Here is a 26143-nt window from a genome sequence, read left to right as displayed (position 1 = left end):
CGTAAAATGTACGTACGACTCTCGATTAAATATATCTGAAATCTATAGATCCAACGAGAATCTTAACGTCCCGACGTCCCACCATCCGCCTAAGAGCCAGTCGATATCGCCATTAGCGATGGAGAGACAAAACGGATTCACGAACGGCGTGAAGGAGGAGTGCAAGGTCGAAACGTATATGGAGAGTAGAAGTTCAATCAGCATGACATGCCAGGGTTACTCGGAAGTCGACAAGGGAGTGTCGTTGCACGCGGCATTTCCCGAACTCAGTCCCATCAGGATGAGCGCTTCCGCCAGCAAACGGAGCCCCGGATTGTCGCCGATGATGTCCTGCGGACAACAGAACAAGTCTGTGGGCACAGGTTTCTCCTCTCCGAAGCAAGGCGTCACTAATCGTAAGAAAAATTGCTTTCCATAAACGACTTTAATACGCTATTAATTTTATCTCTCTAATGGTTTTTGTGTAATTTTCTCACATACCTTCTTTAAGCTATATCTAAAAACTAATTCTCCTTTCAATTATTAAAAAATCAATTTCGACAGTTGTGGATCATAATATTTCAAGAATAATTTGAATAATGCCGTTGATGAAAATTTTAAGTAATTTATATTCGATATGTTGTATATTAAGTAACAAAATTATAGCCAGACTCAAATTTATTTTATATTATTTATTTATAAGTGAATATAACATTAATGTTGTATATTATTCTATGTTAACTAAGTTTAATACAGAATATAATATTTAATTCGTCGTTAAGTTGTGGGTCATATTACATTGACCTATATATTTTTGTTTTGATTAACGTTGATGTTTAACGATTGTTGTCATTCGATACATGTAAGAGATACATACGCGTTAGCAGTTAGTCCGTTTTGTATCGTCTTGTTTGCTGTACCGTCTTTTATTGTCGAGTTCAGCTATGCTTAGTATATTTCCTCTAATTTGCTACGTTTCCTCTGCTACATCCTCTGGTAAAGTAACTTCTAATTTAAAATATCTTTTTTATCTTTAATTATATCTATCGGTAAATACTTGATATTAGATTTTAATTCTGATTTATGTGTATTTATATATTGCTATTTGTTGTTAATTTTATTTTGGATTGTTCTTATGTCTATCAAAAAGAAATACTAAGAAGCCCGAAACTTTGGGCGTTATATTTTTATATCAATTGTTAAGTAATTATATAAATGTTCGCACCAACATCTCTTTATTGGTGGAGTGACTTAGTTCGAATTACTAGCCTTTCTGCATTATCATTTATATTTTATATTATTTTAGATTCTTTTATTTAATTTTTTTCGTTTTTTTTTGCAGTTTCGGGTGCATCGTTTAGCGATACTAGTATTCTAAATGGCTCGTCGGTAGAGGTTGAGAGTCAAGTGCTAAACACCTCGTCGAGCAGCGAGAAATCCTTTATTCAACAGCGAGTGGAGCGGCTGTATGGTCCAGGTGCTCTAGCGCAGGGTTTCTTCTTCAAACGCAGCATCACTAAGCTAAATACTAGCGACAGTAGTTTCAATAAATCCAGTAATAACAATGACATTTCGGCAGACAACGCTAACACGGAAGAATCGCTAAAGAATCTGCCTGTCCTGCGACATTTGCGTCCGGAATTTCGGGCGCAGCTCCCTGTAGTCAGTAGTAGAAAACCCACAGACGGCACAGAACAAGTTATAAAGCCACTACAAAGGTAAGCGTCTATACTTTAACCGTAAATAAAATAGAAATTGTTTTAATTTTCCTTTTTGACGACGAAATACTTTTATACCTTCAGGGTAACACCAATGACGCGAAAAAGCGAGCAGAAGACTCCTTCAACTACGAATTCACAAAACAGCGTAATTAGAAGAATCCCGATTACCATAGAGGGTGACGTACCGCAGCGCGATACGGCTAATAAAAGCATACCTGATCAGCAGCCAGCTGCGCCGAAAGTAGTGTTACCCGTGTTAGAACCTAGCGTCAGCTCGACGAATATAGCGAAACAAGCTCAAGAGGCGGAAAAAGTAGTCGAAGAGAAAGATGGTCATTATTTTATGAAGGTAATTGGAAAATAAATGCGTATATTACACGACGACAAATACCTATATTCTTTGGCAATGAGAATTTATAAACACTGTGCTTTTAGTTATTGAAAGAAGAGACAGATAGACTGCTGTCGTTGGCCGCATCTGCAGAGGCCGAGTTAGCCAGCGGTGATACTGTTGCACTGCCAGAAGAGGCAGCTGGGAAGCTGCGATCTGCCGCGGGAAAAGCAAGACTGTTAGCCTCACAGAAGATGCAGCAATTTGAAGGATTATGTCAAAAGAATATCGTAAGAAACTTTCTAATTGTTTGTTTCTTATCTGAAGCACTAAACCGATTACAATTAATGTCGTGTCTTGATATTTTAGAATCAGATGCCGGGTGAAGAATTTCCAACGACGAACGAGGACTTGGCTGGCTTCTGGGACATGGTGATGCTGCAGGTTGTTCAAGTAAACGAACTTTTTGACCAGATAGAGAAACTGAAGAAGTCGCAATGGCAAGAGGTATGACGAAATATTATTGTTGATACCGAATCAGCCTCTAACTTTTCGATTCATATTCCGTCTTTGAAATAAAAATTAAATTACATTCTGTAACATTTTGATTTTTCGCGATTGTACCTCTAACACTTTATTCCGTGTGCTGTAGGTCGTGCCGGACAAGAAAACCGCGTCGGCTTCGCAGCAGAACGGTAAACGCCGAGTCATACCAGTCCACAAAGCGAAACCGACCGCGAACAGTGAGGCAAACAAAAAGGCGCGAGAAGCGAGGGAGCAAGCGCGACGACAAATGATTGAGGAACGGAGACGAGCGATGCGCTCCAACGCGCAGAACGCCGATAATTCCGTCGAGATCTTCGCTCCCGAAACGTAACGACGAACCATTGTATGTCGAGTCCGAGTTTGATCGAGCGATACTATCGCTCGACATTGCGACTCCTAAGAAATATTAGCGTGTATAGACCGTCAGTTCGAACGCGAAAGGCAAGAGAAAGAAAGGGCTCGAGCTCGTACACGAGACGGCAATCAGCTTCGGCAAAAAAAATCAAATTTGCTTGTTATAATTATTCATTCAAGATATTATCCTTCGCTGCGCGCGTGCGCGCGCGTGAATCACACGTGAGTTATGCGCGGCGAAGAACAGGAAAGTATTAAGCAGATAGATCATGTAATATGTGTTGAAGTTGCTGAAAATTTAATACTACTACAAATAAGAAAGAGAGAGGATATACATACGAGTTAACGAAGAGCAGGTGTTTACGTTTTACAGCGATTTCTCTTTTTTTTCATCGAACTTTGACGTGTTTCGAGCATTCTAGCGCAATAACGCGATACGATATATGTCGCTCCTTGTCCAGTAAAGATATTTTATAAACGAAAGGTGAAATATTTACTGTAGCACTTTATCAAATTGTTTTTCTACGTTACGTGTCTCCGGACAGAAATTATTAACTTATATTTATATTAATATTAAATTAAAATAAGTTACGTGAGACAGAAGTTAGGAACAGACGACTGAAAAAGGAACGTGGTTCCGCAAGAATTTTCACTAATGGGAATCAGTCGCATTTTAAAAGTCGAGAGATGCGTCTAGGTTAAGGATAAAAAATTGATAAGAATTTGTAACATATAATAATTTGATATATACATATATATATAACGATTTTTTACACAAATACATTATTTACTAATTTATTTAGGATAGGTTCCGTTTCGATGATTCACAATCTCCTTAACCTAGACGGACAGTTTATTACGTAGCTTATGTATGTAAATAGAATTAATGAATATTCACATTTGCACAAGGCCGACTCCACGCCGAGTGTTCGCCTAATAGCTTTTTCTATCAGACGTCGATAAAGTTTCCCCCGTTGAGAGATATCGTCAACACCAGGTAGGAGTAAAAAGATTCCTATTATTCTTATCGTATATATTGCGCGTCTCACGGCGATAAATATTATTTTATTATTATTGTTCTAATTATGATCATGTGCAGTTACACCCTCGCGTCTCCCGCGCGAAACGTGGATGTACAAATTGATCCCACGTTCTCGGAAACGCTCTTAGCGATGTTTTCAGGTTTCGCGCACGAGGCTAAGGCTAACAAACGCGCTAGGAACACTCGACTGGCTAACATATTTTTTGACTACTTGTAAGATGATTGTGTTTGACGAATCGTCGAATATTGCACATAATTTGAAACGCTTGTCGAAAGAGACAGAGCGAGAGGTGTATATCCGGATGCAAACGCGTGGCAGATGCATTGATAATATCCTCACTATCGCGACGAATCTCCGCGACGAGAATCCGACTGTGATCGACGTACGTATCCGCCGAATTTGACATTCCTACGACAAGAATATCTCTCGTCACGACACGTCACATCCTTCTTTTCTTCGCGTAGTTGTACGATAGCGTTACTCCTCGGCGTCCGATCAATGGTCAGCGGTTCTAACGGCAAGTCATCAACCAAATAACACTCATACTCTAAGTAAATAATCCCACGCGCGTCGTCATACACGAACTGTAATCGCGATTCCGTTATAATGTTACATTTCTTATTATAATTGCCAATTACACTCGTCTCATTCGAAATTTTCATACAAATTTGCCCATATAATTTATTGATTGTTGATTCCCTTGGTGCCTTCATTATTTATACGTGTGTACATACATACATAATCGACTGACAGCCGACAATTTCATGTACATGTATCCATTTAAGTTATACGTTCGATCGAATTTCACGAAATCTGTTAATAATTGAAAATAAAATAAATAAATTCCATTATTTATCAGTATCAAGCGTACTTGAAAACGGAAACGGCGTTTCCGAAAAGTTAATCAGGCTGGCACAAATGAGAGTTGAAGAGAAATCATTAGGATATATTCTCTCTCTCTTTGTTGCGACAGTACATTCACCTTATTCGCATCCAGTAACAAAAAGGACATCCACAAAAAACGAACATGCACGTTTTACTGTTTATTTCTCTTTGACATATAAAAACACATGTATAAGATATAAAATAGGAATTCTCCGCGAACACCGTAGGCGTCATAAATTGCGGCGGTAAGTGTGGGAAGACGGTAAGTACATCCGATACTTAATCTTCGTGCGTACAATGCGTCACGTATGACATTCAGCAAAATGTCCATTTCCCTTCCGAGCCCGCAATTAATTACTCGGATAGTGCAACAATTTCATTCGCGAGCAAAACTTTCGTTTCCGTTCGTTTCTGCCGCGCGGTGAACACAACAAGGTGAATATTTCTGGTTGCACTGGTCTTCTTCGAGTATCCCATTTCGACGCTTCGCACCGCGGCACCCGTTACGGCGAGGCCGGACCCCTCGCTGATTTTATTTGCATGCTCAGGCTAAGCATATTAGGGTCTTTCCTTCGTTCATTTTGTCTTGGACCTTGTCGCTGGCCGTCGACTTCTCCGCCTGTCCGCTAAAGGCGGCGCAGACGAAGGTGAGAGCGACGCCGATAGCCGCGCTATAAAACGCCCAACCTGGAAGAAACGATCCTCTTTTACATCCTCCAACCGTCCCTAACTTGATTCGATCAAGAATCCAATTTAATTTTATTATTTTGTGTAACAAACAAGGAGCCTATCGATCGATCTATTCTTGGAACTGAAATCTTCATCGTATTTATTTAACGAATAAAAGTAAAACTGTCTCTCTTGAGAAGAAGAATTTAAAAGACTGATTTTATAAGAAATTATTTTTTTCTAACTTTCGATGTTGAACATTGAATTTACCGAGACTGCAGTTAGCAAGATAGAAGGCGTCGGCTTCAGGACCGCAGATTCTCTGCACTCTCTCGGCACCCCAACCAGCAGGATAGAGGATCATCCCGAAAAGATACAGTATTCCTGTGGAAATAAATGCGCAAAACTAGAACGACGTGCAAAATTGTAAAGCATACCTCGTACAGATGCGTTTCCCGATTATTTGATTTGTTAGAACCGTGACAATGGGACCGCTTTTTAAGTACATGCTCGTTGATTATTCCGGGCACAACCTTTCGCTACAATGGCGGTTGCGTCATTCGCACTCTCGAGATACCATTGTCAGCCTGAAAGCATGTTACGCACGCGGAATACTCAGCTGCAACGAAGCGATCATTGCTTTCTAAGATCTGCGTCATTCTCACTAATGTCAGAATGTCACTGATGACAAAAGGCCAGCGAGTTTTTGTATATATCGGAGCAAATGTTGTAATTTCTAAGGAAGAAGTATTGGAAACTCAAATCCTAGTATACATATAAAAGAAAGAGAGAGAGAGAGAAAGAAATATAAATCTCTTTTTGGAACGTATAAAAATATCGGCCATCATTTCAAGGATTATTTCGTCCGCGAGCTAAGAAGCTTAGTCGCCAGTCGGGGTTTCGTCGTTTCGTCATCTCATCATCTCGATCCTCGCCTCCGTCGAAGAGCAACATTACATACCGGCAACGGCTTGCGCCACTCCCGCCAGATTGAAGATGCTCTTGCGGCCGATGCTCTGCACGCAGCATCCGAGCAGGGCGGCTATCACGGTCACCGACATTGCCGCCAGACCCGCGGACAAGAAGAACAGGGACGCCTTCCAGCATCCCGGGAAGACGTTGGAGTCCGTCGCAAAGCCGTCGATGTTGAAATTCGCGCAGTGCGTCTTGCCGAATAATCTCGTGCAACGATTGAAGATCCCGACGGTTGGCGTGTATAGTTCCGTGTAATTCTCTAAAATTTTAGAGTCAACGAGTGACAATATATCAATGGTTCGCTGCAATTTGCCTCGACAAATAAACAACGGGTTTCGATATCGCAGATCTGATCTAGATTTAAGTGAGATACTTTATTTGACGATCATTTTCTTATTTGTTATGTAAATACGTAACTTGTCTGAGTTGATCAGTTGAGAAGGAGATACTTACTTGTGTCCTTAATTGTCAGTGGTCCTACAAGCCATCTGGGGGTGATAAGGCCTGCTAAAACTGCCATTAACGCTGCCAAAGACAAGAGCGTCCATAGCAGGCTGCGTCCAGTGACTATCACATAGCACATGCTGCCGATCGATTGATTTTCTATGCCATTCTTAAAACACTCGATCGTGTCTGAAAAATAACATATCATCATGAATTTTAGCACCTACGCTGAATCTAAATATTGAGATTATATCGGCATAATTATAATGAATAAGGATTAAGACTTTTTTAAATTCCCGCATAAGTGAGATTTGATGTTGGTAATTAACACGATCGCGTTTTTGTTGCCTCTATCGAAATTCGATTTTAATGAGCGGCCGCAATCGAATGAATGCCAGAGTAAATGCCTTTCACATTAGTATTTCGAGGAAAACGCCGCGCCGCTCGTCGTTGCTATTCGAGGTTCTCCTTCGTCGAGCGCGAGCATTAAAAGCGTGGCTGCGATACGGACCGAAACACGTAGGATACACAGATCTCGGGTTACGGCACCAGCGGCCAACAGTTCCGTCTTTTTATTCTGATTTCACGGAAATCGTGAAAGGGCACGGGGGCTCCTCGCCGGCTACAGAAATCACTCGATCCTCGGATCTAGCTCACGACACCGTGGAATCACCGACAAACGGACGTTGTAAAACGTTTTGTTCGTGATCGATTCTGGGAGACCAGACCTTTGCGGTCATCCCGGGAAATAGCGGTCTCTTTACAAGCATCGCTAGTAATTTTCTTGTCGATTAGAATAACATAGATTAAAATAAAACTTTAAATAGAAGTTCCTGAATAATTTTATCGTATAATGTTTGAAGACATTAAACGTTTCTAATTTATCTGCGCGCACGCGATAATGAGAATTTCCTTTTAAAAAGAATATCCTTGTAAAAAGAGTGATCTATGAAAGGGTTAATTCGAGGCGATAGCCTCGAATAATAGCTCCGGCCTTCTCTTCCCGGCGTGTTCGTGGGCGGCGCCTTTTCGCCTTTTACGCCACACGTCCTGCTCGAGACCACTCTCTCGCCTCTCGAGATTCTCTTGTGCTCTTCAAACCCGCAAACTTTAATCGCTCTGGCCCTCTCACCACCAATCGAAAGGTCGACTTTGATCTCCACCGGCGACGGGTCGACAAGGCTAAACGCGACCTATATTAAATATGAAAAGAAAGCACCTTCGAAACTTGAATTTTTTATGTAATTTTGCGGATTCGCGAGTTTAAAAATCCGGTCTCCGATACTACTGTATTGAAATCTGTTTTCCAAAGGTATACAAATCAGTTACAGAGAAAAAACGTAATAGTATCATCGTATATAAAGCCGAAGAAATTTGTCGGCACTCGCGCGGTACTGTTGTCGCTTTTATTTCCGTCACTCCTCGCCTGCAACTCGCAACCACTTCACGAAGTATGTTTACTTAGGATCACCCCCTAATCGCTGTTTATATTTGCGCTGTCTCAAACCTCGGAACATAAATGAATCTCTCTCCCTGAGATGACGTTGATGTATCGCGAGAGTATCTTAAGAAAACGTTCCTTTAAGCCACAGATTAATCAATCTCTTTTGCATTTTAACGACCACGAAAATCGCGAACTTAATTTACTAAGTGTCGAATCATTATTTTCAGAGAGATTATGAGAAAAATACCGACAAATTCTCATCTTCCTGATATTATTCGCCAATTAACGATAACTAATCGGCTGTCATCGCTGACGGGTTATCTTTTCCACTTAAACGATTTTCCGTCACGTTTAGCTCTTTGTTTCGGCGTCCCACGGTGGTCCGCCTTCGCACGTGATTGGGAATTAATGAGCCATGCTTCAATTGACAATCTATGTGATTCGGAACGGACGGGGAGAGACGAGAGCGCGGCATTGGATTGGACGCGTGGGCCGGCTGCTGTCTGCGAGTCTGCACGACAGGCAACTGCGGGCGTTTTTCCTTTTCTCTTTTATTTTAATTATACCGGCTTCATTGTTACGTGTAGCGCTGCCACGCCTTCTCATAATGCGATACGGGCCCCGCGCGGGCCCCTTTCGCCGAGACCACGCGCGCGAGCCACCAAGTCGCGTGAATTAATCCTCAAACTCGTACTGAGATCGGAATTCGCTCAAAATTTGCGCGAAATTCTTCCCATCTCGATGTCACTTTAATTATCATCGTTTATTCGTACGCGGATTTCGGAGTGCAATCGCTGTCGCGTTTAAAACGGTTTTTACGTAATTGACGAATGCGTTTTTGTGAAGAAAGGATAGGTTTATCATCGCGACGGGATCGACCGCGCAGACATTAGAGATCTGGGCTTACGAGCAGATTATTAGCATTCTCCGTTGACTTACGACTTTTTGGCCGTGAGTTACCGGACAGAGGACCTATTGGCGGATGACTAATGGTCGGAGCGTCTGTGCAACGGCTGGAAAAGAAGAGGGACGATATTGCATTCCGCGAAGATGCGTGAGCCGAATGAGAGATTCAGATGCCACCCACAGACGGACCCACAATAGGATCCGAAATATATACGAAATATATAATCTTTTGCGAAGGGGTAAAGACGTAAAACATCCAGGACAGGAATCTTAATTTATCGCTTGATTGCATAGAGATGTTAAGAAGGTTACGGAAAAGAAGACAGCGCCCTAGCAAACTTGCGGAGAAGCCAGAGAAGACCTTATTTGTCCGGAGAAGGAAGATTTTTCGAAGAACCGTGTCAATGGCAGGATTAACGCGACGCGGATTATCTTAATTGTTCCGAGGGCTCCTCTGCCAGCGGCGGTTTGAAAACAAGGCACCTACACAATCTCTCCTCCTTACATAATCTCGCGAGTTCGCCATATGCGAGGCAGCTGTTGGACAGGTGTTCCCTTGCATCTCGCATCTCTTGTCTTCGTCCTCCCCCTTCGCCTTCCACCAAATCAAGTCTACGGGAAGAGAAAGAAAAACAGAGAAAGAGAGAGGAGGAGACGCACCTTTTTCTCTTTTCTTCCATGGCTTCACCACGCCAACGTCTCGCTTACCATCGATTTTACCCGTGGTGATTTATCGCGATTCCGAAGGTGATCGTTTGGAAAACGATCGACCGGTCCTAGGCCGACCCGTGCCTAGCGTGCGACCAATCTCTCCCCCCATCAGGGTAATCTATGTGACGTGTAATTAGTCTTCTAATCGCGCTGTGAGTCATTCGACATGGATCATGTAACCAGGGCAAGTGGGACTCAAACATGCCAGTTGATTATTGTCGGACACTTAAAGGAATATTCCTAAAACGAAGTCTAGCAGAGAATTAAATACACATAGTTTTATTTTAGGTAATAGAAATTAAAACAAGCGCGAGGACGTAGGATTTTATAAAATTGTAACATATAGCTTTATATTGTATACAAAACACATATACTGAACTATAAAACTTTAAGATATGCATGATATTCGTCTTGGCGTAAAAAAAGCACACTCATATGCCTGTAACAAATCGAAGTGGTTTTCGTCGTTCACTAACCACCGGCGATTATTAGCGCTCGATCAGCCGGAAGTGCATGATGGAAGCGCGAGAAATTGTTTCCGAGTACGAGCTCGGTGAGAATTCACGCCTGATAAGCGTGCTTGGCGATGCAGGCCGCCGCGATTCTAACGACGGGATAATTAAGAAACGACGACAACGATCCTGAGGCCTAACGGTGATCTCGCCGACCGGCATCGAAGGCTCGGCGATTAAGATAACCGTCGGCTTTAGATCCAGCATGCAAGGATCCATCGAAGAGAATCCTCGTATATGATCGCGACGATTCCGATTTTAGTTTCTCGTTATTTCCAGATATATCCGACATATAATTTTACGTATAATAGGCACATATAAAAGAATTATTATCGGTATTATTATTTGTAAAATAGCGGGCCTGTGCGTATACTATCGCGCGAAATAAAAACTGAGTAGGCTGCGAAGTAGCGGAGTAGGATTTCTCGATAGGCCCGGGACATCTTGCGTACACGTAACATTATTCGAATTTACAGTCGCGTATATGGAATGTGTATATGGTGTTTAGATTGGACACGCGCTGAAAACGATCCGTCAAGTTTATCGGCGGCACTTGGCGCTCTCGGGCGTGCACGCATACAAGCGCCGTTAACGAGCTTATCTCGTGCCTCAGGAAGTTGCACACTTGCCGGTTGCCGCTTGCCGTCCGCGTCTGTGCGTGCATATTTCTGCGCGCGCGGCATTAATCGCCGAAGGCGATCGCAAGGCCAGCACGATTAGGTCTGCCCGTTTTAGCCGCGCGCTTTCGCCTGCGCTCGTCGCGTTTAAAGCGAAGATGAGAGACGGATTCGGGCCCTCCGGAGAGAGAAAGAGAGAAAGGAGAGATCGAACGCAAGGAGCATGTTGCGGCTGAAATGGACGGACCCACGGGCGATTCCACGAACGCTGTTAATCATCGCGGTTGCTCGAAATCGAGATTATTTCCGCGCTCTGGCGAGAGTGCGAGACTCACCACTCACGCGATCTCGTTGTTTCGCGACGCACTTAGAGTCATAACTCTGGCTCTCTTCTGGAAGTAAGATAAAACCACGAAGGATCCAGAAAAATCTTTGGAGAATTCAGCACAAAAGAACGAAAGATAAAAGGTTGCTTTTACCAGCGATGGCTGTACGAACTGGAGAAGAAATTTATCATTGATTCTGATCGTATAAAATAATATAAATAACACAATCATAATCGGTTCTCATGAAAAAATAATGAATTTTTTAGATTTATCTTACTTAAAATAAATAAATTGCGAAAAGAGGGGAAAGACTGGTCCCTCGCAGAAAATTATTCCTTGGCTACTCCTCCTGTTAAATTCCCGCGTTTATGACAGGATGCAAAACTCCTCGATTCTAAGGTGAATTTGTTTATCATTTTCGGCGAGCATCGCTGCCAGTTAACATTAACATTCTTTAACGTTGCCGGGAGCACGGACGCACGCACGCACGCAGGCGGCTTCATTTATGCGCGCACACGCACGAACGCCCAGCCAATTTATATTTATGATGTATCGGGCCTCGATGACACAGCGACTGGCTATGCTGGTCTCGAACCAGCACGGAGAGAAGGCTAGGAAGAAAGGACAAGATAGGAGCAATAGACAGAAGAGCGACCGACGAGAACGAGAGATCGAAGAAGGAAACAGAAAGAGAGAGGGGAAGAGAAGGAGAGGCTGCGAGAGAGACGAGGGGAAACACCCACGGAATGTAAAACGTTCCGACTGCTCTTGTCCCTCTGTAGGTTACTACCACTTCCGTTCGACTTGATTGCGAAAGAGCGAAAAATTCACGACGGACGATATTATACGCTCGATATGCTAAGTTAAAAGGGTACGATTGCACGAAACCATACCTTCCATAAATTAAAATTGGAATTCTCAGAAATTTTTTCAGAAATGAGAAACTCCAACTGGAAAAAAAACGCCAATATAAAATCATTATCTTAAAATTGATCCTCTTCGTACTCGCCTCGGTTTCCCCATCTTCTCGTTCGGACGAGACACGCACATTCTTGAAACTTGAACTTTTTCCTCTCTTTGTTCCTATCGGGAACGCATAAACTGTCCACGCTCGTAAAATCGTAGCTGATTCGATTGGCGGTCATTACTCTTCCCCGCAGCTCATTCTTCTGCTCGCTCGCAGGCTGCCTGCCTGCTGCCACGTGTTCGGCCAGAACTCGCGCATTTGCGTGAAACGCGCGGCGCATTTTAATTACCGTTCGCGGACGTCGACTTTTAAATAATGCGCGTCCATGCGTGACGCTACTCCTTGAGGTTTGAGGAAGGGTTCTCGAGAGGGAGAAGAGCGGATTTCCCGATAAAGTGGGCGTGACACCCGTGAGAATCCACTTCACGAATTTGATTCGAGCGATCGCCGTCGCAATATGGAGAAATTGAAAATACATTTCTTATTTTACGCGGAATCTCTCGCCATGTAAGAGATTCCATATTCTATATAGATATTACGGATTCCGGATACTCAGTCGGTGCTTTCAACGGTCATTCGTCGTATCTTTCGACGAGATTGAGCAGAATGCAATTTTTTGAAAACTTTTATATTGTATCATTCTCAAGTTTCTTTTTCTTTTCTATTCTATCAAGTGCTCTCGTATCTTTTCGATTGACTTTTTCAAATTGTTCGATTCGTGTCTCGTGAATACAGTGCTCTGACCCACTTGAGGGCCGAAAAGAAAAGACCCGGGTCCCCCTATAGCAAGCGGGGAACACCCTTTTGTTCAACGAGTCGCTCACCAGACGCGAGTCGCTCGCATTCCTTTCACGAAGAAAAAGAAGCACACGCGGTTCCTTTCCGCGTTGAAAAAAAAAGGGATAAGATGAATTTACAAGCGAGTGGTAACAAGCGATCGACCGGCTGCGCCGAGTTGCATCGGCAACATCTGGAAATACGATTTCATCTCGGAAGATCTCCCGGCGTTTTTGCGCTCCATTCGCATTCGATGCGAAAACTACTCGGTGGCTGGAATCGCGGAAATTTCTAAGCTTGGAAAAGCTTAAAATATATTAATTTAAGAAATCTCTGTCTCTCTTCTCGTGTCATTTTAAATAATAAATAAAATAAAATATTTTATCATAACTATAATTTTTAAGTCACGATTATCCTCGAATGATTGCACACGTTTTTCCATCAGCTGTACAAAATCGATGTGAGATATTCCCGCGTGAACGGAGTGCAACGAGGGAATATCTTATAGCCCACAGGCTATCCCGTTTCACTGAGCAACGAGGAAATCGAATCCCGTGATCCGGGCGACGAATTAAATTTCACTTATACATGTTAGTTCTCATCGCTCGTCGAATATTTCTCCAAAACAAACACGCAGATGCGACTCGACAAGTGCGCTCCGGAGAATAATGGAAACTATGGAGAACTCTCGCCGGTTGGTCCATGAAACGCAACTCCCAACGATAAAGCGGTTTAATTGACGAGCGCGTCGCAATTTGAGCCAATTTAGCGGCGCCCGAAATTAATTAATATTAACGACCGCTCGCGAACGGCGGAAGAGCGAAGCGGACCGGGATCGCGGGAGGAAATTCGAAACCACCCTGGGATGCATAATTCATAATACCGGGTGATTACCGGCGCGCCCTGACATCGTGATGTAAACACTCGTAAATCGATGCGGAACACGAGCGAGCGAACGAACGAACGAACGGTTGGGCGACGGATTCTGCACGAGAATCCTTATTCCTCGTAATGGTAATCCCTTAATCCCTTCCGCCACGGATTGGCGTAGCCGTAAATTTTTATTATTCTGCTCTGTTCTCACCGAGTTGAGGACCTCACGGATATGCGGAAATAATTATTATCTCCGCCGAAATTCCTGACGAGGGAATTTCGCGAAGAACACTGCTTGAAAATAAGAAATTACAATACGTCTTATAATTACGTGCTATTATAGAATAATAGTTACAAACAACAACAATTGGATGCAGCTTACTTTTCGTCGCCCCTCTACCGTGTTTGATCCAGCACGGTTTCTTTCCGAGCAAGATCGCGGCGTCTCATCGACAAACGATGTTTCGATGATTTAGCGTATTGAAGTCACTGTTTCGATGGGACACGCGCGATTCTTCGCCGATCGTGCGTTTAATCGTGGGCTCGAAACGCGCACATAATCCACCTCGCGTGCGGCTCGCTGGACGCGCGGGGCACGACTGAAGAACGCGCGGCGTTCGCTGGAGCGGCGCTATAAGGCTATAACGAGACGCGAACTTGTCAGCCGGCGTACATAAGCGAGGACAGAATCCTGACGCGATCAATCTCGTTCCGATGATAGATCATGAACGAAAGAACGGTCCCGTGTCTCGTTGCGATAAGTGAAATTCTCGAAGGACGCGTCGAAGTCAAGACTGCTGCAAAATTTAAACAAATGTATAATCTACATCTATCAAAGACTTTGATAAGGGGGTTTTTTACCGTTAGTTGCGAGTAAGTCTTTTGCTACAATTGACTTTCCGCGAATGTCATGATTTTGCAATACATATTTCGGGGGCATTACTTACCACAAAACGCTGCGCGCAGAATTTTTCACGATGTACTGTTTGGTGTTAAAAACAAGTATTTTATTATTCTATTAAGTACGATAGAAAAATTAAATTATATATTTATGTGAGAAAGGATTAAATTTTATATGTATAAATTCATGCTCACTCGGCACGTTGTCTGATATCACTACTTTTATAGCAAAAATAAATGAAAACAATATTATTTCGCGCAATAGCTACGCACAATATGACGCGCCCTTTGACACTTGGCGCCCTTTTTTTACCTTTTTTAAAAAGAGGTTTTTATGGTATTGTGAAAACGTGACAACTCATCGTCTGAATTATTTGACAATATGCAATTGCAACTCGGCAGGAACTCGGATAATTATTCGGATGAATGGTCATCGTCGACGTTGTGTTAAAAAAGAAAAATTAAATAAGAGGACATCAAACGCTTTGACTTGCCTCGACAAGTTTGAAAATTTTTCGATCGTATATCCCTCGACAATCTTCCCTCTATTTTCCCATAAAAATTTATGATCGTAATTTTGTCTCGTTGGTCAAGAATCTCGCGCGCAGCATCGACTTAACGCGCGACTGTCCGCTTCCCGTCGAGATGTGTCATCGATCGAGCCCGGGTTTACACGACCGTCGTTTGCGGCACCGCGCCGTTAGGACCCCCGACACAAATCATTTTGGTGAACGTCCCCCCGTAGCGCCTGTAATTACAGACTTTAATCCCTCGAAAGCCCGACGGCCAGTCTTTATCGCGCGACTCGATCCTCGCTGTCTTCTATTACGCAACCACGCACCGGCGCGGCGTTCGCTCGATACTTTTCCCGTAGGCTTCTCCCCCTTTCCCCTCTTTTGAGTTACGCGTGGTTTCATAGGGGGTTAGTCACCCCTATATTTCCCGAGCATCAGATTACACGTCGTTCGCAATAAGGGGGGCGCCTACGGCGCCAGGGTCCGGCGAATATGTGATGTGTACAAAAGGGACTTGCCTCGATCACAAGACGAAATATTGAAAATCAAGGATTTTTATATTCTTAAAAAATCTGTAATTACATAATTCAAAATGTATAAATCTTTGTACGCGCAGTAAAATCGATTTGATTTTTCGCGATTAAAAATCGAATTTCGTCATAATGCTCCCTAGATATTACATTTAGGATGTATTGTGCATTGAACGCTTTTTCTCATTTGTTTCTCTTTTGTCGCAGAGGAATCAAATAATGTTAAAAGGTTAAACATGACAAGCAGAAGAAGCAAACACGCTGCACCGATGAGAGATCGAGCATCCTGGATAAATGGTTAATATTTTTATTATAAAAATTATAAAGAACTAAGGGAAGAATCGAGATGTAGAATTATCAAAATAATTGGTACATTATGATTATTTGTTGCATCAATAGATCACTCGGGAGGGACTCCTCAAGAAAATTTTATTACGGAGTTTCTGACGCGCTGCGAGGAATATAACGTAGAACCGTTACCTAGTTTTGTTGTAAATTTTTATAAATACTATTATACCGTAGATCTGTATGTATAATTAATTTTTATTGTATAAACATTTACGTGTTTTTGTAGGTGAGAGATGACATGGAGCAATACGCGAAGATTGAGTCAGAAAAGTAAGTATTCCGAATGTTCCTGAATGTTTCGTCATGTTTTGAAATTCACGGTTCATTTAGGGTCAAATCAGAGGAAGATATCCCTATCTTTTACGTTTCTTTTGAAAACCCTAAAAAGATGGAAAATGTGCAGAAACTGGAATGTAAAGATAAGCCATGAAAATACACTAATATTTACCAGTCATCAACTTAGATATGACATTCGCGTTTATGTGCTCGTATCATTTTTCACGTTGCACGACAGGAAGTGTCGATTTGTATTCTCGATGCATTGAACACTACGCTGCAGAGATATAACACCGTCACTGTGCTCAAGTGAGACAAAATTTAAAAAGCCGCGTGATTTGGAGCACATTGCGACAACTGATAATTACGTTCTCTCTCAGATTACCCAGTTGTCAGATAAATGCCTACGGTATCCTGCAGATAGCACAAATGCTGACGGAATTCGAATGTCTGGACGATCTGAATCTAGATGACAATGCGAATGTGCAGGAGAATTATTACCTGCTCTGCGCACCGACCAGAAAGTGCATCGCAAATTCAATACAATCCCATTTCTCGCGGCAAACGCCTAATTAGACATAAAAAAAATTGCGTCTTCCAGTTTACGCTATCTGTCGCTGAGGATGTGTAAGCTATCCGACAACGGTATACAAAAGATCGCAAACGAGCTGAGGTATCGGGACCCGCCAAACAACCCAAAATTGATCGCTCTTAACGTGGCGGACAACGACATTACAGACATCGGTGCCGAGTATATCGCCGCGATGCTTCGAACCAATCGGTCATGTAGTTGCCAAACATTTTTCAGAATTCTAATCTGTAGAGATGTTAATCCCTCCCTGCGCAAAAGGAGTTTTAATGAAAATACATAACGTTTGCTGATGCTATTCGTAGATCTCTGCAGAGCGTGGTGTTAACCGGAAACGAGATACAGGACGACGGCGCTTCATTGATAATCCAGGAACTTTCTATGTATCTTCGACCGTAGTAGCGATTAAATTAGACAATTTTCTCAATTTAGAGCGCTATTTTTAATAATATGACGCAATAGGTCTACTTTGACTCACGAAGAAATCGTCGGCCTTCGACGTCGCAGATTTATCGAGCTGGAGAGCAAGGTTGATAGATTATCTCGCCATGATGTTACTTTGCCTATTAATAAACAAATGATCATTATTATAGCTGGATAGGCGAGTTACCCGAGAAACTCTCGTCACGGAGCGGTTGAAGGAAAGTGAAATATGGCAGCGTCAGAATTTGCTTCAAAATTCTAATAAAAGAAGTACGTTTAGAGCTTTACAAATTATTTTAAAATTCATTTTATAATAATTCCCAAAATGCAGCGAGCCGAGATAGTTCGTCAAAGATGAAATCCCAATCTAATTCACCGGCGATATCGGACAATTCCATTCAAGTATTTATTTCTAATAACATTTTGATTATTGTTTTTCTGTAATATATTAAAAGGTGTAAGTATTAAATGTATATTCCTAGACCTCGAGAAGGCTCTCGAACAGCGATCATCCATTTACAAAAGAAACTATAGCGATAAATGGCTCTGTGGTGACTAGTGGAAATTTAAATTTGCAACATTTGAGTTTAAGTTGTAAGTTTTCATTATGTCATATATATATATCAACTAATTTCTGTTGAACATGAATTATCGCTGCAAATTACGTATTTACACCTAGTTAATCGATTGACGAATAAGACTGTGAAAAATTTGGTAGCGTGTCTGCATTATCAAAACTATATGCTATTAAGCGATTGCAGCAGAGGGTTGCTACATGTATTTTTGGAGGTATTCTTTATCGTATGCACTATATCCAAGAAGGCTTTTATCATTGCGAGCTTCTTCTTCCTGTGATCAGGGTAACGATATCAAAAAGAACCAAGATTGGACAACATTTCAAGAACTTTTGTGTCGCAGACGACAGAGCAATCAGACGATACGAGATGCGGACTTTGAGGACTTTAAGGATTCGGTGGAAAGCGAAATCTTACGGAGCAAAATCAGAGTACGGTTACAATTTCCCTCAATTGATTATTCTCTCAGATTTTCTGTGTCTTTCACATTTCGTTTTTAACACATTTTCCTATTTTTAACACTTCTGGATAAAACTTAAAAAAATCACTGCTTTTCTTTTTTATTCAAATGGCTATTCAATTTTACGCAAAAACATATATTTTTATTTATATTAATTCTTTTACGTCTATTTCTCGGGGAATATTATGGGAAAGATTTGTGTTAGGCATAAATAAGAATTTAATTTCATTCAGCCTATATATATAGCCTGCTGGCGTTGACCGGAGCTTACAATTAGTAGAAATGAACAAAAAGAATTAAAATTTGCAATTAAGAATTAAAATTTTAGAAATTCTATTCTTTTTCCTTAGGGTCTCCGCATTTAGATTTTCGATTCATGGTTTTCCAATTGGACTCGCTGCCGCGCGGGGTGGCGCGATCGGTAACGATGCCATTCGGATGAGATCTTATTGGATGAAAATCTTATCTTATCTCGCTCTGCCCAGCGCGCGATACCCTCTGCATCCGAGGGTATCCGAGAGTGAGCCCCGCGGCCGCATTGTCACTTTCGGTCGTTGCACTTTGTGGAAATGTTGTTGCACGTCGCCGCCGTTACCGTGCTCGTTAACATCGCCATTATCGAACTGGACTCCCTTTATTCCTCCTCGCCGACGAAGAATTCGGACGTGGACTTCTCAGACGAGGTAACGAGCGAGCCGCATCGACGACGCCTTCATTAACGAAATACGATACGTCGTAAATTGTCGTATGTTTCATATTTCACGTTGAAAATTCTGTCTCGTTAATTCATATTACATTGTTTTACATAAATTCTTTAGAACTCAACCATCCTTCTGTCAATTAAGTTATTAAAATTGCGATCCACTCGCTACTTTCGCGTCTGTTCGACATTCATGTGTAAATAAGAGTGATAATAAAATTAAAATGTGAAGAATAAGATCGTATAGAATTACAGTTGTTCGTATCTCGTGCGGCCAGCATCTGTACAGCTGAATTTCAAATCTTTTTTTTTTTTTTTAATCAGATACCGACGTAGCATGCGTATATAATAAGGGGGTGAGGTCCCGATCCCACACCCATGCTTTATATTTACTTTATAGTGGATATTACGTTATTAGGAATCAAATTGCATTTTACATGACAGAGATAAGTAATTCTAAATAATCGCGCCGATCGACAGTACCGACATCTAACGACGACATATTCTATCGTCCGCAACAGCTGATTATTGCGTGCCCATGTGCCTATACTGCCTATGCATTATTGTGCGCTCATGCGTTATTGCGTCATTGCGTGCTGTCGAGTTCTTCGTTATTTTTTTTTTCTCGCGGACTGTCTGACGGGCCGCGACTCGAGAGAATCTCGCGCGTTCTCCGAGTGCGGGTTCGAAGTTCGGAAAGATACAGAAGTACTCCGTGAAAAAACTCTCCCGAAATCATCTTTCGCTGCGTGCAACATTCCACGGTACCGTTTCAGAACGTAAAGTTTAGCCTCGTTATTTCGACGATATCTGGATCGATCGATTGACGTAATTCACTCGCGCGAATACGGCAATTCTCCGGGTCGCGATGCCGTCAGCCGGAAGTCACGTGTAACCTGGCTACCACCCGCGATTTTCGAAAATGTACGAAAACCTGTTCAAGAGCCCGCTCCACCGCGTGTTCGTGTACGGCACGTTGAAGCGAGGCGAGCCGAATCACGGCTTGATCAAGGACACCGCGAACGGCTACGCCAAGTTCCTGGGTCTCGGCAGGACGACGACCCGGTATCCCTTGGTCATCGCCACGAAGTACAACATTCCGTTCCTGCTGAAGAAAGCCGGTGCTGGCCACGTGAGTTGAAAAAAGGAGCTCCTTGAACAATTGAATCTATGTTAATTTTGAATTTTGAATCTAGTTATTCTCATAAATCTTCCACTTTTCAATTTTTTTTTTTTTTTTTTATTTACGCTTGCGATTTTAATTCCGACTTAAAAGACCTTTATTCGTCACGCTATGTCAATCGTAATAAAATTTTCTTAAACAACTTGTTTTAAACAGTACGTGCTCGGAGAGATATACGATGTGGATTCCAACATGATGAAAAAATTGGACGAGTTGGAGGAACATCCCAAGTTCTACGAGCGAACGGAAGAAGAGATTTTGTTAGCGCCGGAGGCCGCGCTCAAACCTGGAAAACCTTTCGAGGAGGTAAATTCGATGGATTTACGCATGTGCATGTACCGAGGGTTAACGCTTTATCGAATGCAACAGGCATCTATAATTTTTCTTCTGACGGACCTACTCCTTCCTTTTAGGTCGGCGAGTCGACGAAAGCCTGGATATACTTTCTGCCGAGATACAAATCTTCCCTGCTGGACAGTACCATGTACGCGTCTTACACCAACAACGGAAGTCACGGGCTGAAGTATTGCGAGAAGTATGTCCGCGATGCGTCCTACGATCACCGAAAGGAGGTGCAATAAATCATTGCCGGCGGCTTTTATCTCTTTGCAGCGACAACGACGCGTCGAGCCCCAACGATGTTCTTTGAATATTCGATCGAGGGTGCTATTACTTATGGCGAATGGTCTCTCCTACGTTAATTCTCGTGAATTCAGGAAAAGTGGCGACGCAGAAAACAATGAGTGAATTATACAAGGCTGTTTTGTATCGCACGCATAGCGGCGCAATTATTTGAAGCTATATTTTTAAGGAAGCAACTCCACGTCTCTTCCGAACCAATTACACACAATAGATAAAAATAATTTATATTATATAATTAGTTTTATATATATGTGATACAACAATCGTTCCTATATTAACATAATTATCTATTCTTCCAAATCTTCAAATCGAAAGAATTTAGCCGGCAGACATATAAAATGGGATTTTGCAAATAAAGGAGCGAAAAAAACTGGCATAAAAGTATCTCGGTGATTGAGTTTTATTAAATACGTCACGTACGCTCGCATCCCACACTTTCGCGCACTCTCACTTCCTGTCATTCTATCGCTCGCTCTCATGTAACAGTAGCGATAAAATTATTGTATCTCAATTATTCTGTAACAAAGGGCAGGCTAGTCCGCGTTGCCGCGGCGATCAAAATCAATTCGAAACTGTCTCCAAGAGGCACCGGTGTTGCGCGCTTCCGCCGCGTGCTCAAGTTAAACTTCTCCTGGGCGTTGTACAACGCGATGTTCATCCGCGGCCGACGTGCTTCTGACGGACGTGAGTCGCGGTCGCCGGTCGCGGAAAGACGATCGGCCAGATCACTGATCACTCGCGCACGCGGGTAATCGAGCGTTGCGCTTCTCCTCGCTTCGAGAATCGGTTGATCGACGATGTACGGTACGGCAGATTAAAAAAAAAATGCTCGGAGGCAGTACGTGTACGAGTTATCCTAAGAAATTTATTTATAAATAATCACATTTTATCACACGCTATACAAGAATTCTTATTATTATCTACCGTTTCCGTATGGCATTCTCTCTCCTCCTCGTGTTCCGTAAATAACACGCGTCACGGGTCACCCTGCCGAGGAGGATCCGCCAACGAGAGAAACCGTTCCCCAAGAAACGGATTCGATATTTATTCGCCGCGTGTTCTTCATCTTGGGAAAGAAACTCTTGATATCAACAAAAAGAGGAATTATACAATCGTCAACAAAAGCGTACATAGAATTTCCGTTTTATGTTTAACACGTGTGTAAGTATGCGTATGTCTTTCTCCCTCCTATTTTGTGCACAACCCCACCGCGACACGGTAGCTTGTGTTTCACGCTTTTAATTAACTATTTTGCCCCTCGTTACTCTCACTCAAAAAGTTGCGTTTGTGTTACTTCGTCGTCGTTCTCTCGAAACTCTTACCGTTTCCGCGCCGTTCCAAAGCCCAGCCCCGCGAAAAATTCGATTAATAATATACATGTACATATATATATATATTATACATATATACCTTAATTTATCTAGAAATTTTCGTTCGTTGACGCACGTTGCCATTTTGAGCGAAGCGATACTCTCCCTCCACTCGAAAGTGGAGAGAAAAAGAGAGAGAGAGTCCAAGAAGCATCCCGCGATCCTTCGAAGATGTTATTCGAGGATATAGCTCTCATACAGAGCCGCTCACATTAATCGCGTGAATCTCGATCTCGAAGCTTATCGTGTTCGGACGTGTCAACATGATCAGTCCTATTTACATCGATAATACTCAATGAGAAGGCATCGATCGTGGCAGTACGTATGCACGCTAAATTAAAAGTAGCACCGTATGAAAAAGAAAGTGCGAATACCACGTAAAATACCTTAACGAACGATACTTTTTCTTTAGACTATAATCCGCGTAACGATAACGCATTACTCGCGGTAATAACGTCGCGTTCCGGCCCACCGGTTTTTGAGGATTCGAGCGTCAGAATCCATTCTTTTATCGTCCTGACGCTTTCCTGGAAGCAGCATACTACACCCTATGCTGATTACAAAATGAAATATATAAAAATCGATTTCCAACCACGTTGTCTATACGGTATGAAAATAAGCTTGCGCACATGCACGATATTCATTTCGAGTTAGTTACAAGGTCCATGAGCGCACGTGTGTGTGTGTGCAAATACCTATAGGATCGACGATCCGTCTCACGATCATTTCGGAATCGCCGACGAGAGAACCGGACGTAGCATCCCCGAAATTTTATCAACTCGGGGCGTGTGTATGTGTGCATACACCTAGTCTATAAAATAGATTTTCTCGGCGAGGTTGAGGTTGGGCCACGAAGCGGAGAGGGGCGACGATGTGATTGCGTGTTTTTGATTCCGTCGATCAGAGCTGAAAAAAGGCGTTTTCAGCTCTGATCTTGCAGGGCGTCGTATTTGTTGCCAAGGCAGAGCTTGGCTTGCGAATCTGGCACCGTGTACGATCTACTGCCACCTCGGGTGCGAACTTCCTCAAACGCTCCTTCCTCTCGCCGCCTGTAATTAAAAACCACCGACATTACACTTGGATATCGGACTACAATATCGCTCGAGGCGACGTACGTGCCTCCTTATCCGCGTGAACGTGAATATCTCGTACCGCACAGCTAAGGGAACATTATTACCAAGACTTTGGTTACGTCTTACCGTCTGGTGCCCCATGGACCGCTGCCATTATTTGGCTGGGGGGGCTTGGAGTTCAGGGTTGGGAAGTATTCCTCACTATTTATATCGGGCGCGATATTTCTTCCTCGTGGTCGCGGACTAGCGAACGTAGGTTGATTTCGTAAGTGTGGTGCTTTGTAACTACTTCCAGTCGAGGAGGCGGCAGCAGGTGGGGCGGGCGGGGTCGGTTCCACCACCTCGGCGGCGGGCGCTTCCGGCACCACTTCCCGCTTTTTCCATGGTCCCGTGTGCTTTGTGCCGCCCTCAACGATCTCTCCGTCCGAACCGATTTCGAAGGCACCACCCTCTCCGTCTGATTCTACGTCAACGCTGTCGTTCACCGTTAAGTGTCCTATTTTCAAACCACTGTAGTCTTTCTTCTCCTCCTCGAACTCCTTCCACTCGTCTTCGTCCTAAAAACAAAATACCCTCGTGATATATTCATGTCGCTTTTTCTAATTTATCTTCACACGTATCACTGTCACAATCCACCCAAGTCCTTTGTGACTCTCGCGCAGTCGTGCACGACGGTACATTCGTGGCTCACGATAAAATGCTTCGCAACTCGTAACGCATATGCATTTTGCAACGTGAGAATGACAGGTTGGAGTAGCCGCGAGAAAAGGTACTTAGCTAATTGTCACGTCGCATATGCTGCTCTCCGCCGAGAGCTTTCGCGAACAATCACCCCATCCTCTCTCTTCGGGTGGAAAGAGAGAGGGGGAGGGGGGAGGGGAAGGAAGATCCGAAGAACACGTGCACGCGAAACAGCTGCCGCGACGCGCGCGGGCGACCCTGCGGGTCCGGGGATTACGTAAGGCGTCCCAGGACGTCCGAGGAACGTCCCGCGTCGTCGTCGCCGTCGGCCCACTCCACGCGACCGTTCCCCCTTCGCGAAGAATCAAACATGGCAGCGCCGTAGCGCGGACACGAGGTTTCGGAATTCCACGATGAAAACGCGTTGAAACGCCCGCCGTGCCCGACCCGTCGTCCCCGTTCTCGGCTTACCTCGGTGTGCTGGGATTCCTCGCCCTCGGGATTAGCCGGCTTCTCCTTCGGCTTGGGCTTCTCGGCGGGCCGCTTGCCCGTTTCTTCCAGTTTCTTGGCGACCTCGTCGGTCGTGGCGAATTTCTTGCCCTTGGCCTTCTTCCGGTCTTTCTTGGCGAAAAAATCGTCCAGGTCCGCCATGGCGACGAGACGGAGTCCGGATGGCGCGACGAGGGAGCAACCGGGAGGGAGAGCGGAAAGATCTGCGACGTGCGAGAACGTGCGGACACGGGCGCGCCGAGAATCACGCTTGATCACGGACTGATCTGATCGTGGATCGTGGCATCCGCCGTGCCGTCCACATGGGCTTGTCTCCGCCGGAAGTCGGCAGCGCCGACGCGACACGGCACACGGCGGTACGGCACGCGCGAGTCAAGTGCGCGCCTGAACGCTCGCGGGAGAATGACAATATTGAGAATAATGAGAATGTCGCGCGAGAGCGGGATCTCTCGCTGGCTCGCGAGAGCGCGAGAGATGCTCGTCTCGCGACGCCGACGATATTTCGCGCGGACCGCGACGCGCTTCCTCGTCCGATCGACGGAACGCGAGATCACGCGGGTCGCGCGAGACTCCAGCGGAAGATCGCGGGCGCACGGCGAACGAGTGATCCCTAACCTGAAAACCACGCGTCGCTCCGCGCACGTGACAACGACCGAACGCGTTTCTCAACGCGCTCGCGAGGGACACGTTCGCGCCGATCTGCCGACGACCACGACGTAAACTCGTCAACCTGCACGTTCGGCTCGGATAAGCACGCCGTGCGAGGCCGAGGCGTGCGAGAGTGTAAAGGTTAATTGTTTCTCCCGTATCACGTATCGCTGCGGGGGTGGGGGCGGGTGACAGATGGCGCCGTTCGTCACTTCCGGAATACGAATGGTTGAGAAAAACGAAACGCAGCACGACGAGCAGCAATCCTCTTTTCTCGGCCTAATTTAATATAAAAGAATGTTACTTGTTTTTTATATATATCTTGGGATATATTTCTTTTCCATTGAAAATATTTTTTGTATGTTAAAGCGATTAAATCGCTTTTGACCCTTACATCACAACTCAAGCGCGTTGAAAATTGAAAATTTCAAAAACTTGTCGACGCCTAGAAGTTCGGAACGCTTTGCCTTGCTTTGCGCGTCGTTAATTATGCGGTCGCGCGTGACGCGCGTCGGAATTAAATGTACGCGCAACGAGCGACGAGCACCGCCCGTTAACGTATGTAGTAGTATGTATACGTACGTTTATTCCCCCTGCCGCGAGTGGCCGCAAGTGCCTCGACTCTCGACGATTCGCGGCA

General features: G+C 43.9%; 5 protein-coding genes and 1 long non-coding RNA gene across 11 annotated transcripts in view; 4 read left to right on the top strand and 2 right to left on the bottom strand.

Annotated features, from left to right (window-relative positions):
* LOC112456120 overlaps positions 1-4835 on the top strand; it is a 38474-nt gene extending 33639 nt beyond the window's left edge. For 4 of the 5 annotated variants that reach the window (XM_025018446.1, XM_025018447.1, XM_025018445.1 and 1 more), the window contains exons 9-14: positions 49-395; positions 1322-1697; positions 1782-2049; positions 2136-2321; positions 2401-2538; positions 2684-2908. In XM_025018446.1, coding sequence (XP_024874214.1) covers positions 49-395; positions 1322-1697; positions 1782-2049; positions 2136-2321; positions 2401-2538; positions 2684-2908 — 1540 coding nt within the window. Of the gene's footprint in view, positions 1-48; positions 396-1321; positions 1698-1781; positions 2050-2135; positions 2322-2400; positions 2539-2683 lie in introns of all 5 variants that reach the window. The other variant, XM_025018448.1, reaches the window with a different exon arrangement.
* Positions 4836-5004: 169 nt separating this feature from the next.
* On the bottom strand, positions 5005-14667 carry LOC112456123 (LHFPL tetraspan subfamily member 2a protein). Its single transcript, XM_025018455.1, has 5 exons — positions 14463-14667; positions 6957-7136; positions 6490-6762; positions 5799-5912; positions 5005-5546 (listed from the first exon to the last, which is right to left on the bottom strand). The coding sequence occupies exons 2-5, from the start codon at positions 7084-7086 to the stop codon at positions 5404-5406; spliced, it is 660 nt and encodes a 219-aa protein (XP_024874223.1). The 5' UTR covers positions 7087-7136; positions 14463-14667; the 3' UTR covers positions 5005-5403.
* A 1510-nt stretch (positions 14668-16177) lies between these two features.
* LOC112456219 lies at positions 16178-17662 on the top strand. The gene is made up of 4 exons (XM_025018630.1): positions 16178-16322; positions 16425-16516; positions 16600-16643; positions 17251-17662. The coding sequence occupies exons 1-4, from the start codon at positions 16262-16264 to the stop codon at positions 17519-17521; spliced, it is 468 nt and encodes a 155-aa protein (XP_024874398.1). The 5' UTR covers positions 16178-16261; the 3' UTR covers positions 17522-17662.
* Positions 17663-17756: 94 nt separating this feature from the next.
* Positions 17757-18660, top strand: LOC112456220. Its single transcript, XR_003040927.1, has 3 exons — positions 17757-17931; positions 17993-18450; positions 18521-18660. It is a non-coding gene; the product is annotated as an uncharacterized LOC112456220 (long non-coding RNA).
* A 575-nt stretch (positions 18661-19235) lies between these two features.
* Positions 19236-21605, top strand: LOC112456228 (putative gamma-glutamylcyclotransferase CG2811). 2 transcript variants are annotated; one of them, XM_025018643.1, is made up of 5 exons: positions 19236-19379; positions 20340-20528; positions 20736-20885; positions 20993-21114; positions 21192-21605. In XM_025018643.1, the coding sequence occupies exons 1-5, from the start codon at positions 19266-19268 to the stop codon at positions 21226-21228; spliced, it is 612 nt and encodes a 203-aa protein (XP_024874411.1). In that variant the 5' UTR covers positions 19236-19265; the 3' UTR covers positions 21229-21605. The 2 variants fall into 2 exon arrangements, with proteins under 2 accessions (XP_024874411.1, XP_024874410.1); XM_025018642.1 differs by having other exon boundaries at positions 20993-21605.
* On the bottom strand, positions 21606-25202 carry LOC112456229 (protein CDV3 homolog). Its single transcript, XM_025018644.1, has 3 exons — positions 24817-25202; positions 23791-24221; positions 21606-23640 (listed from the first exon to the last, which is right to left on the bottom strand). Exons 1-3 carry the CDS (start codon positions 24994-24996, stop codon positions 23514-23516), a joined length of 738 nt encoding a protein of 245 aa, XP_024874412.1. The 5' UTR covers positions 24997-25202; the 3' UTR covers positions 21606-23513.
* Positions 25203-26143: the final 941 nt, after the last annotated feature.

This window comes from Temnothorax curvispinosus, unplaced genomic scaffold (genome assembly GCF_003070985.1).
Source record: "Temnothorax curvispinosus isolate PA1 unplaced genomic scaffold, ASM307098v1 QBEX01006657.1, whole genome shotgun sequence".
NCBI lineage: Eukaryota > Metazoa > Arthropoda > Insecta > Hymenoptera > Formicidae > Temnothorax > Temnothorax curvispinosus.
The sequence above is the reverse complement of the archived record's forward strand: the minus strand, read 5'-3'. Positions and strand labels throughout refer to the sequence as shown.

Excerpts from the sequence above, each read along its gene's own strand:
- LOC112456123 (XM_025018455.1), bottom strand. The coding sequence starts at position 7,086 with ATGTGCTATGTGATAGTCACTGGACGCAGCCTGCTATGGACGCTCTTG. Across the intron at positions 6,763-6,956 it reads ACTGACAATTAAGGACACAA|AGAATTACACGGAACTATAC; the intron begins GTAAGTATCTCC and ends CTAAAATTTTAG. Across the intron at positions 5,913-6,489 it reads AGTGGCGCAAGCCGTTGCCG|GAATACTGTATCTTTTCGGG; the intron begins GTATGTAATGTT and ends TTATTTCCACAG.
- LOC112456219 (XM_025018630.1), top strand. The coding sequence starts at position 16,262 with ATGACAAGCAGAAGAAGCAAACACGCTGCACCGATGAGAGATCGAGCA. Across the intron at positions 16,323-16,424 it reads TCGAGCATCCTGGATAAATG|ATCACTCGGGAGGGACTCCT; the intron begins GTTAATATTTTT and ends TTGCATCAATAG. Across the intron at positions 16,644-17,250 it reads GCGAAGATTGAGTCAGAAAA|TTTACGCTATCTGTCGCTGA; the intron begins GTAAGTATTCCG and ends TGCGTCTTCCAG.
- LOC112456228 (XM_025018642.1), top strand. The coding sequence starts at position 19,266 with ATGTTGTTGCACGTCGCCGCCGTTACCGTGCTCGTTAACATCGCCATT. Across the intron at positions 19,380-20,339 it reads ACGTGGACTTCTCAGACGAG|AGCCCGCTCCACCGCGTGTT; the intron begins GTAACGAGCGAG and ends AACCTGTTCAAG. Across the intron at positions 20,886-20,992 it reads CTGGAAAACCTTTCGAGGAG|GTCGGCGAGTCGACGAAAGC; the intron begins GTAAATTCGATG and ends CCTTCCTTTTAG.
- LOC112456229 (XM_025018644.1), bottom strand. The coding sequence starts at position 24,996 with ATGGCGGACCTGGACGATTTTTTCGCCAAGAAAGACCGGAAGAAGGCC. Across the intron at positions 24,222-24,816 it reads AGGAATCCCAGCACACCGAG|GACGAAGACGAGTGGAAGGA; the intron begins GTAAGCCGAGAA and ends TTTTGTTTTTAG. Across the intron at positions 23,641-23,790 it reads GGTCCATGGGGCACCAGACG|GCGGCGAGAGGAAGGAGCGT; the intron begins GTAAGACGTAAC and ends TTTTAATTACAG.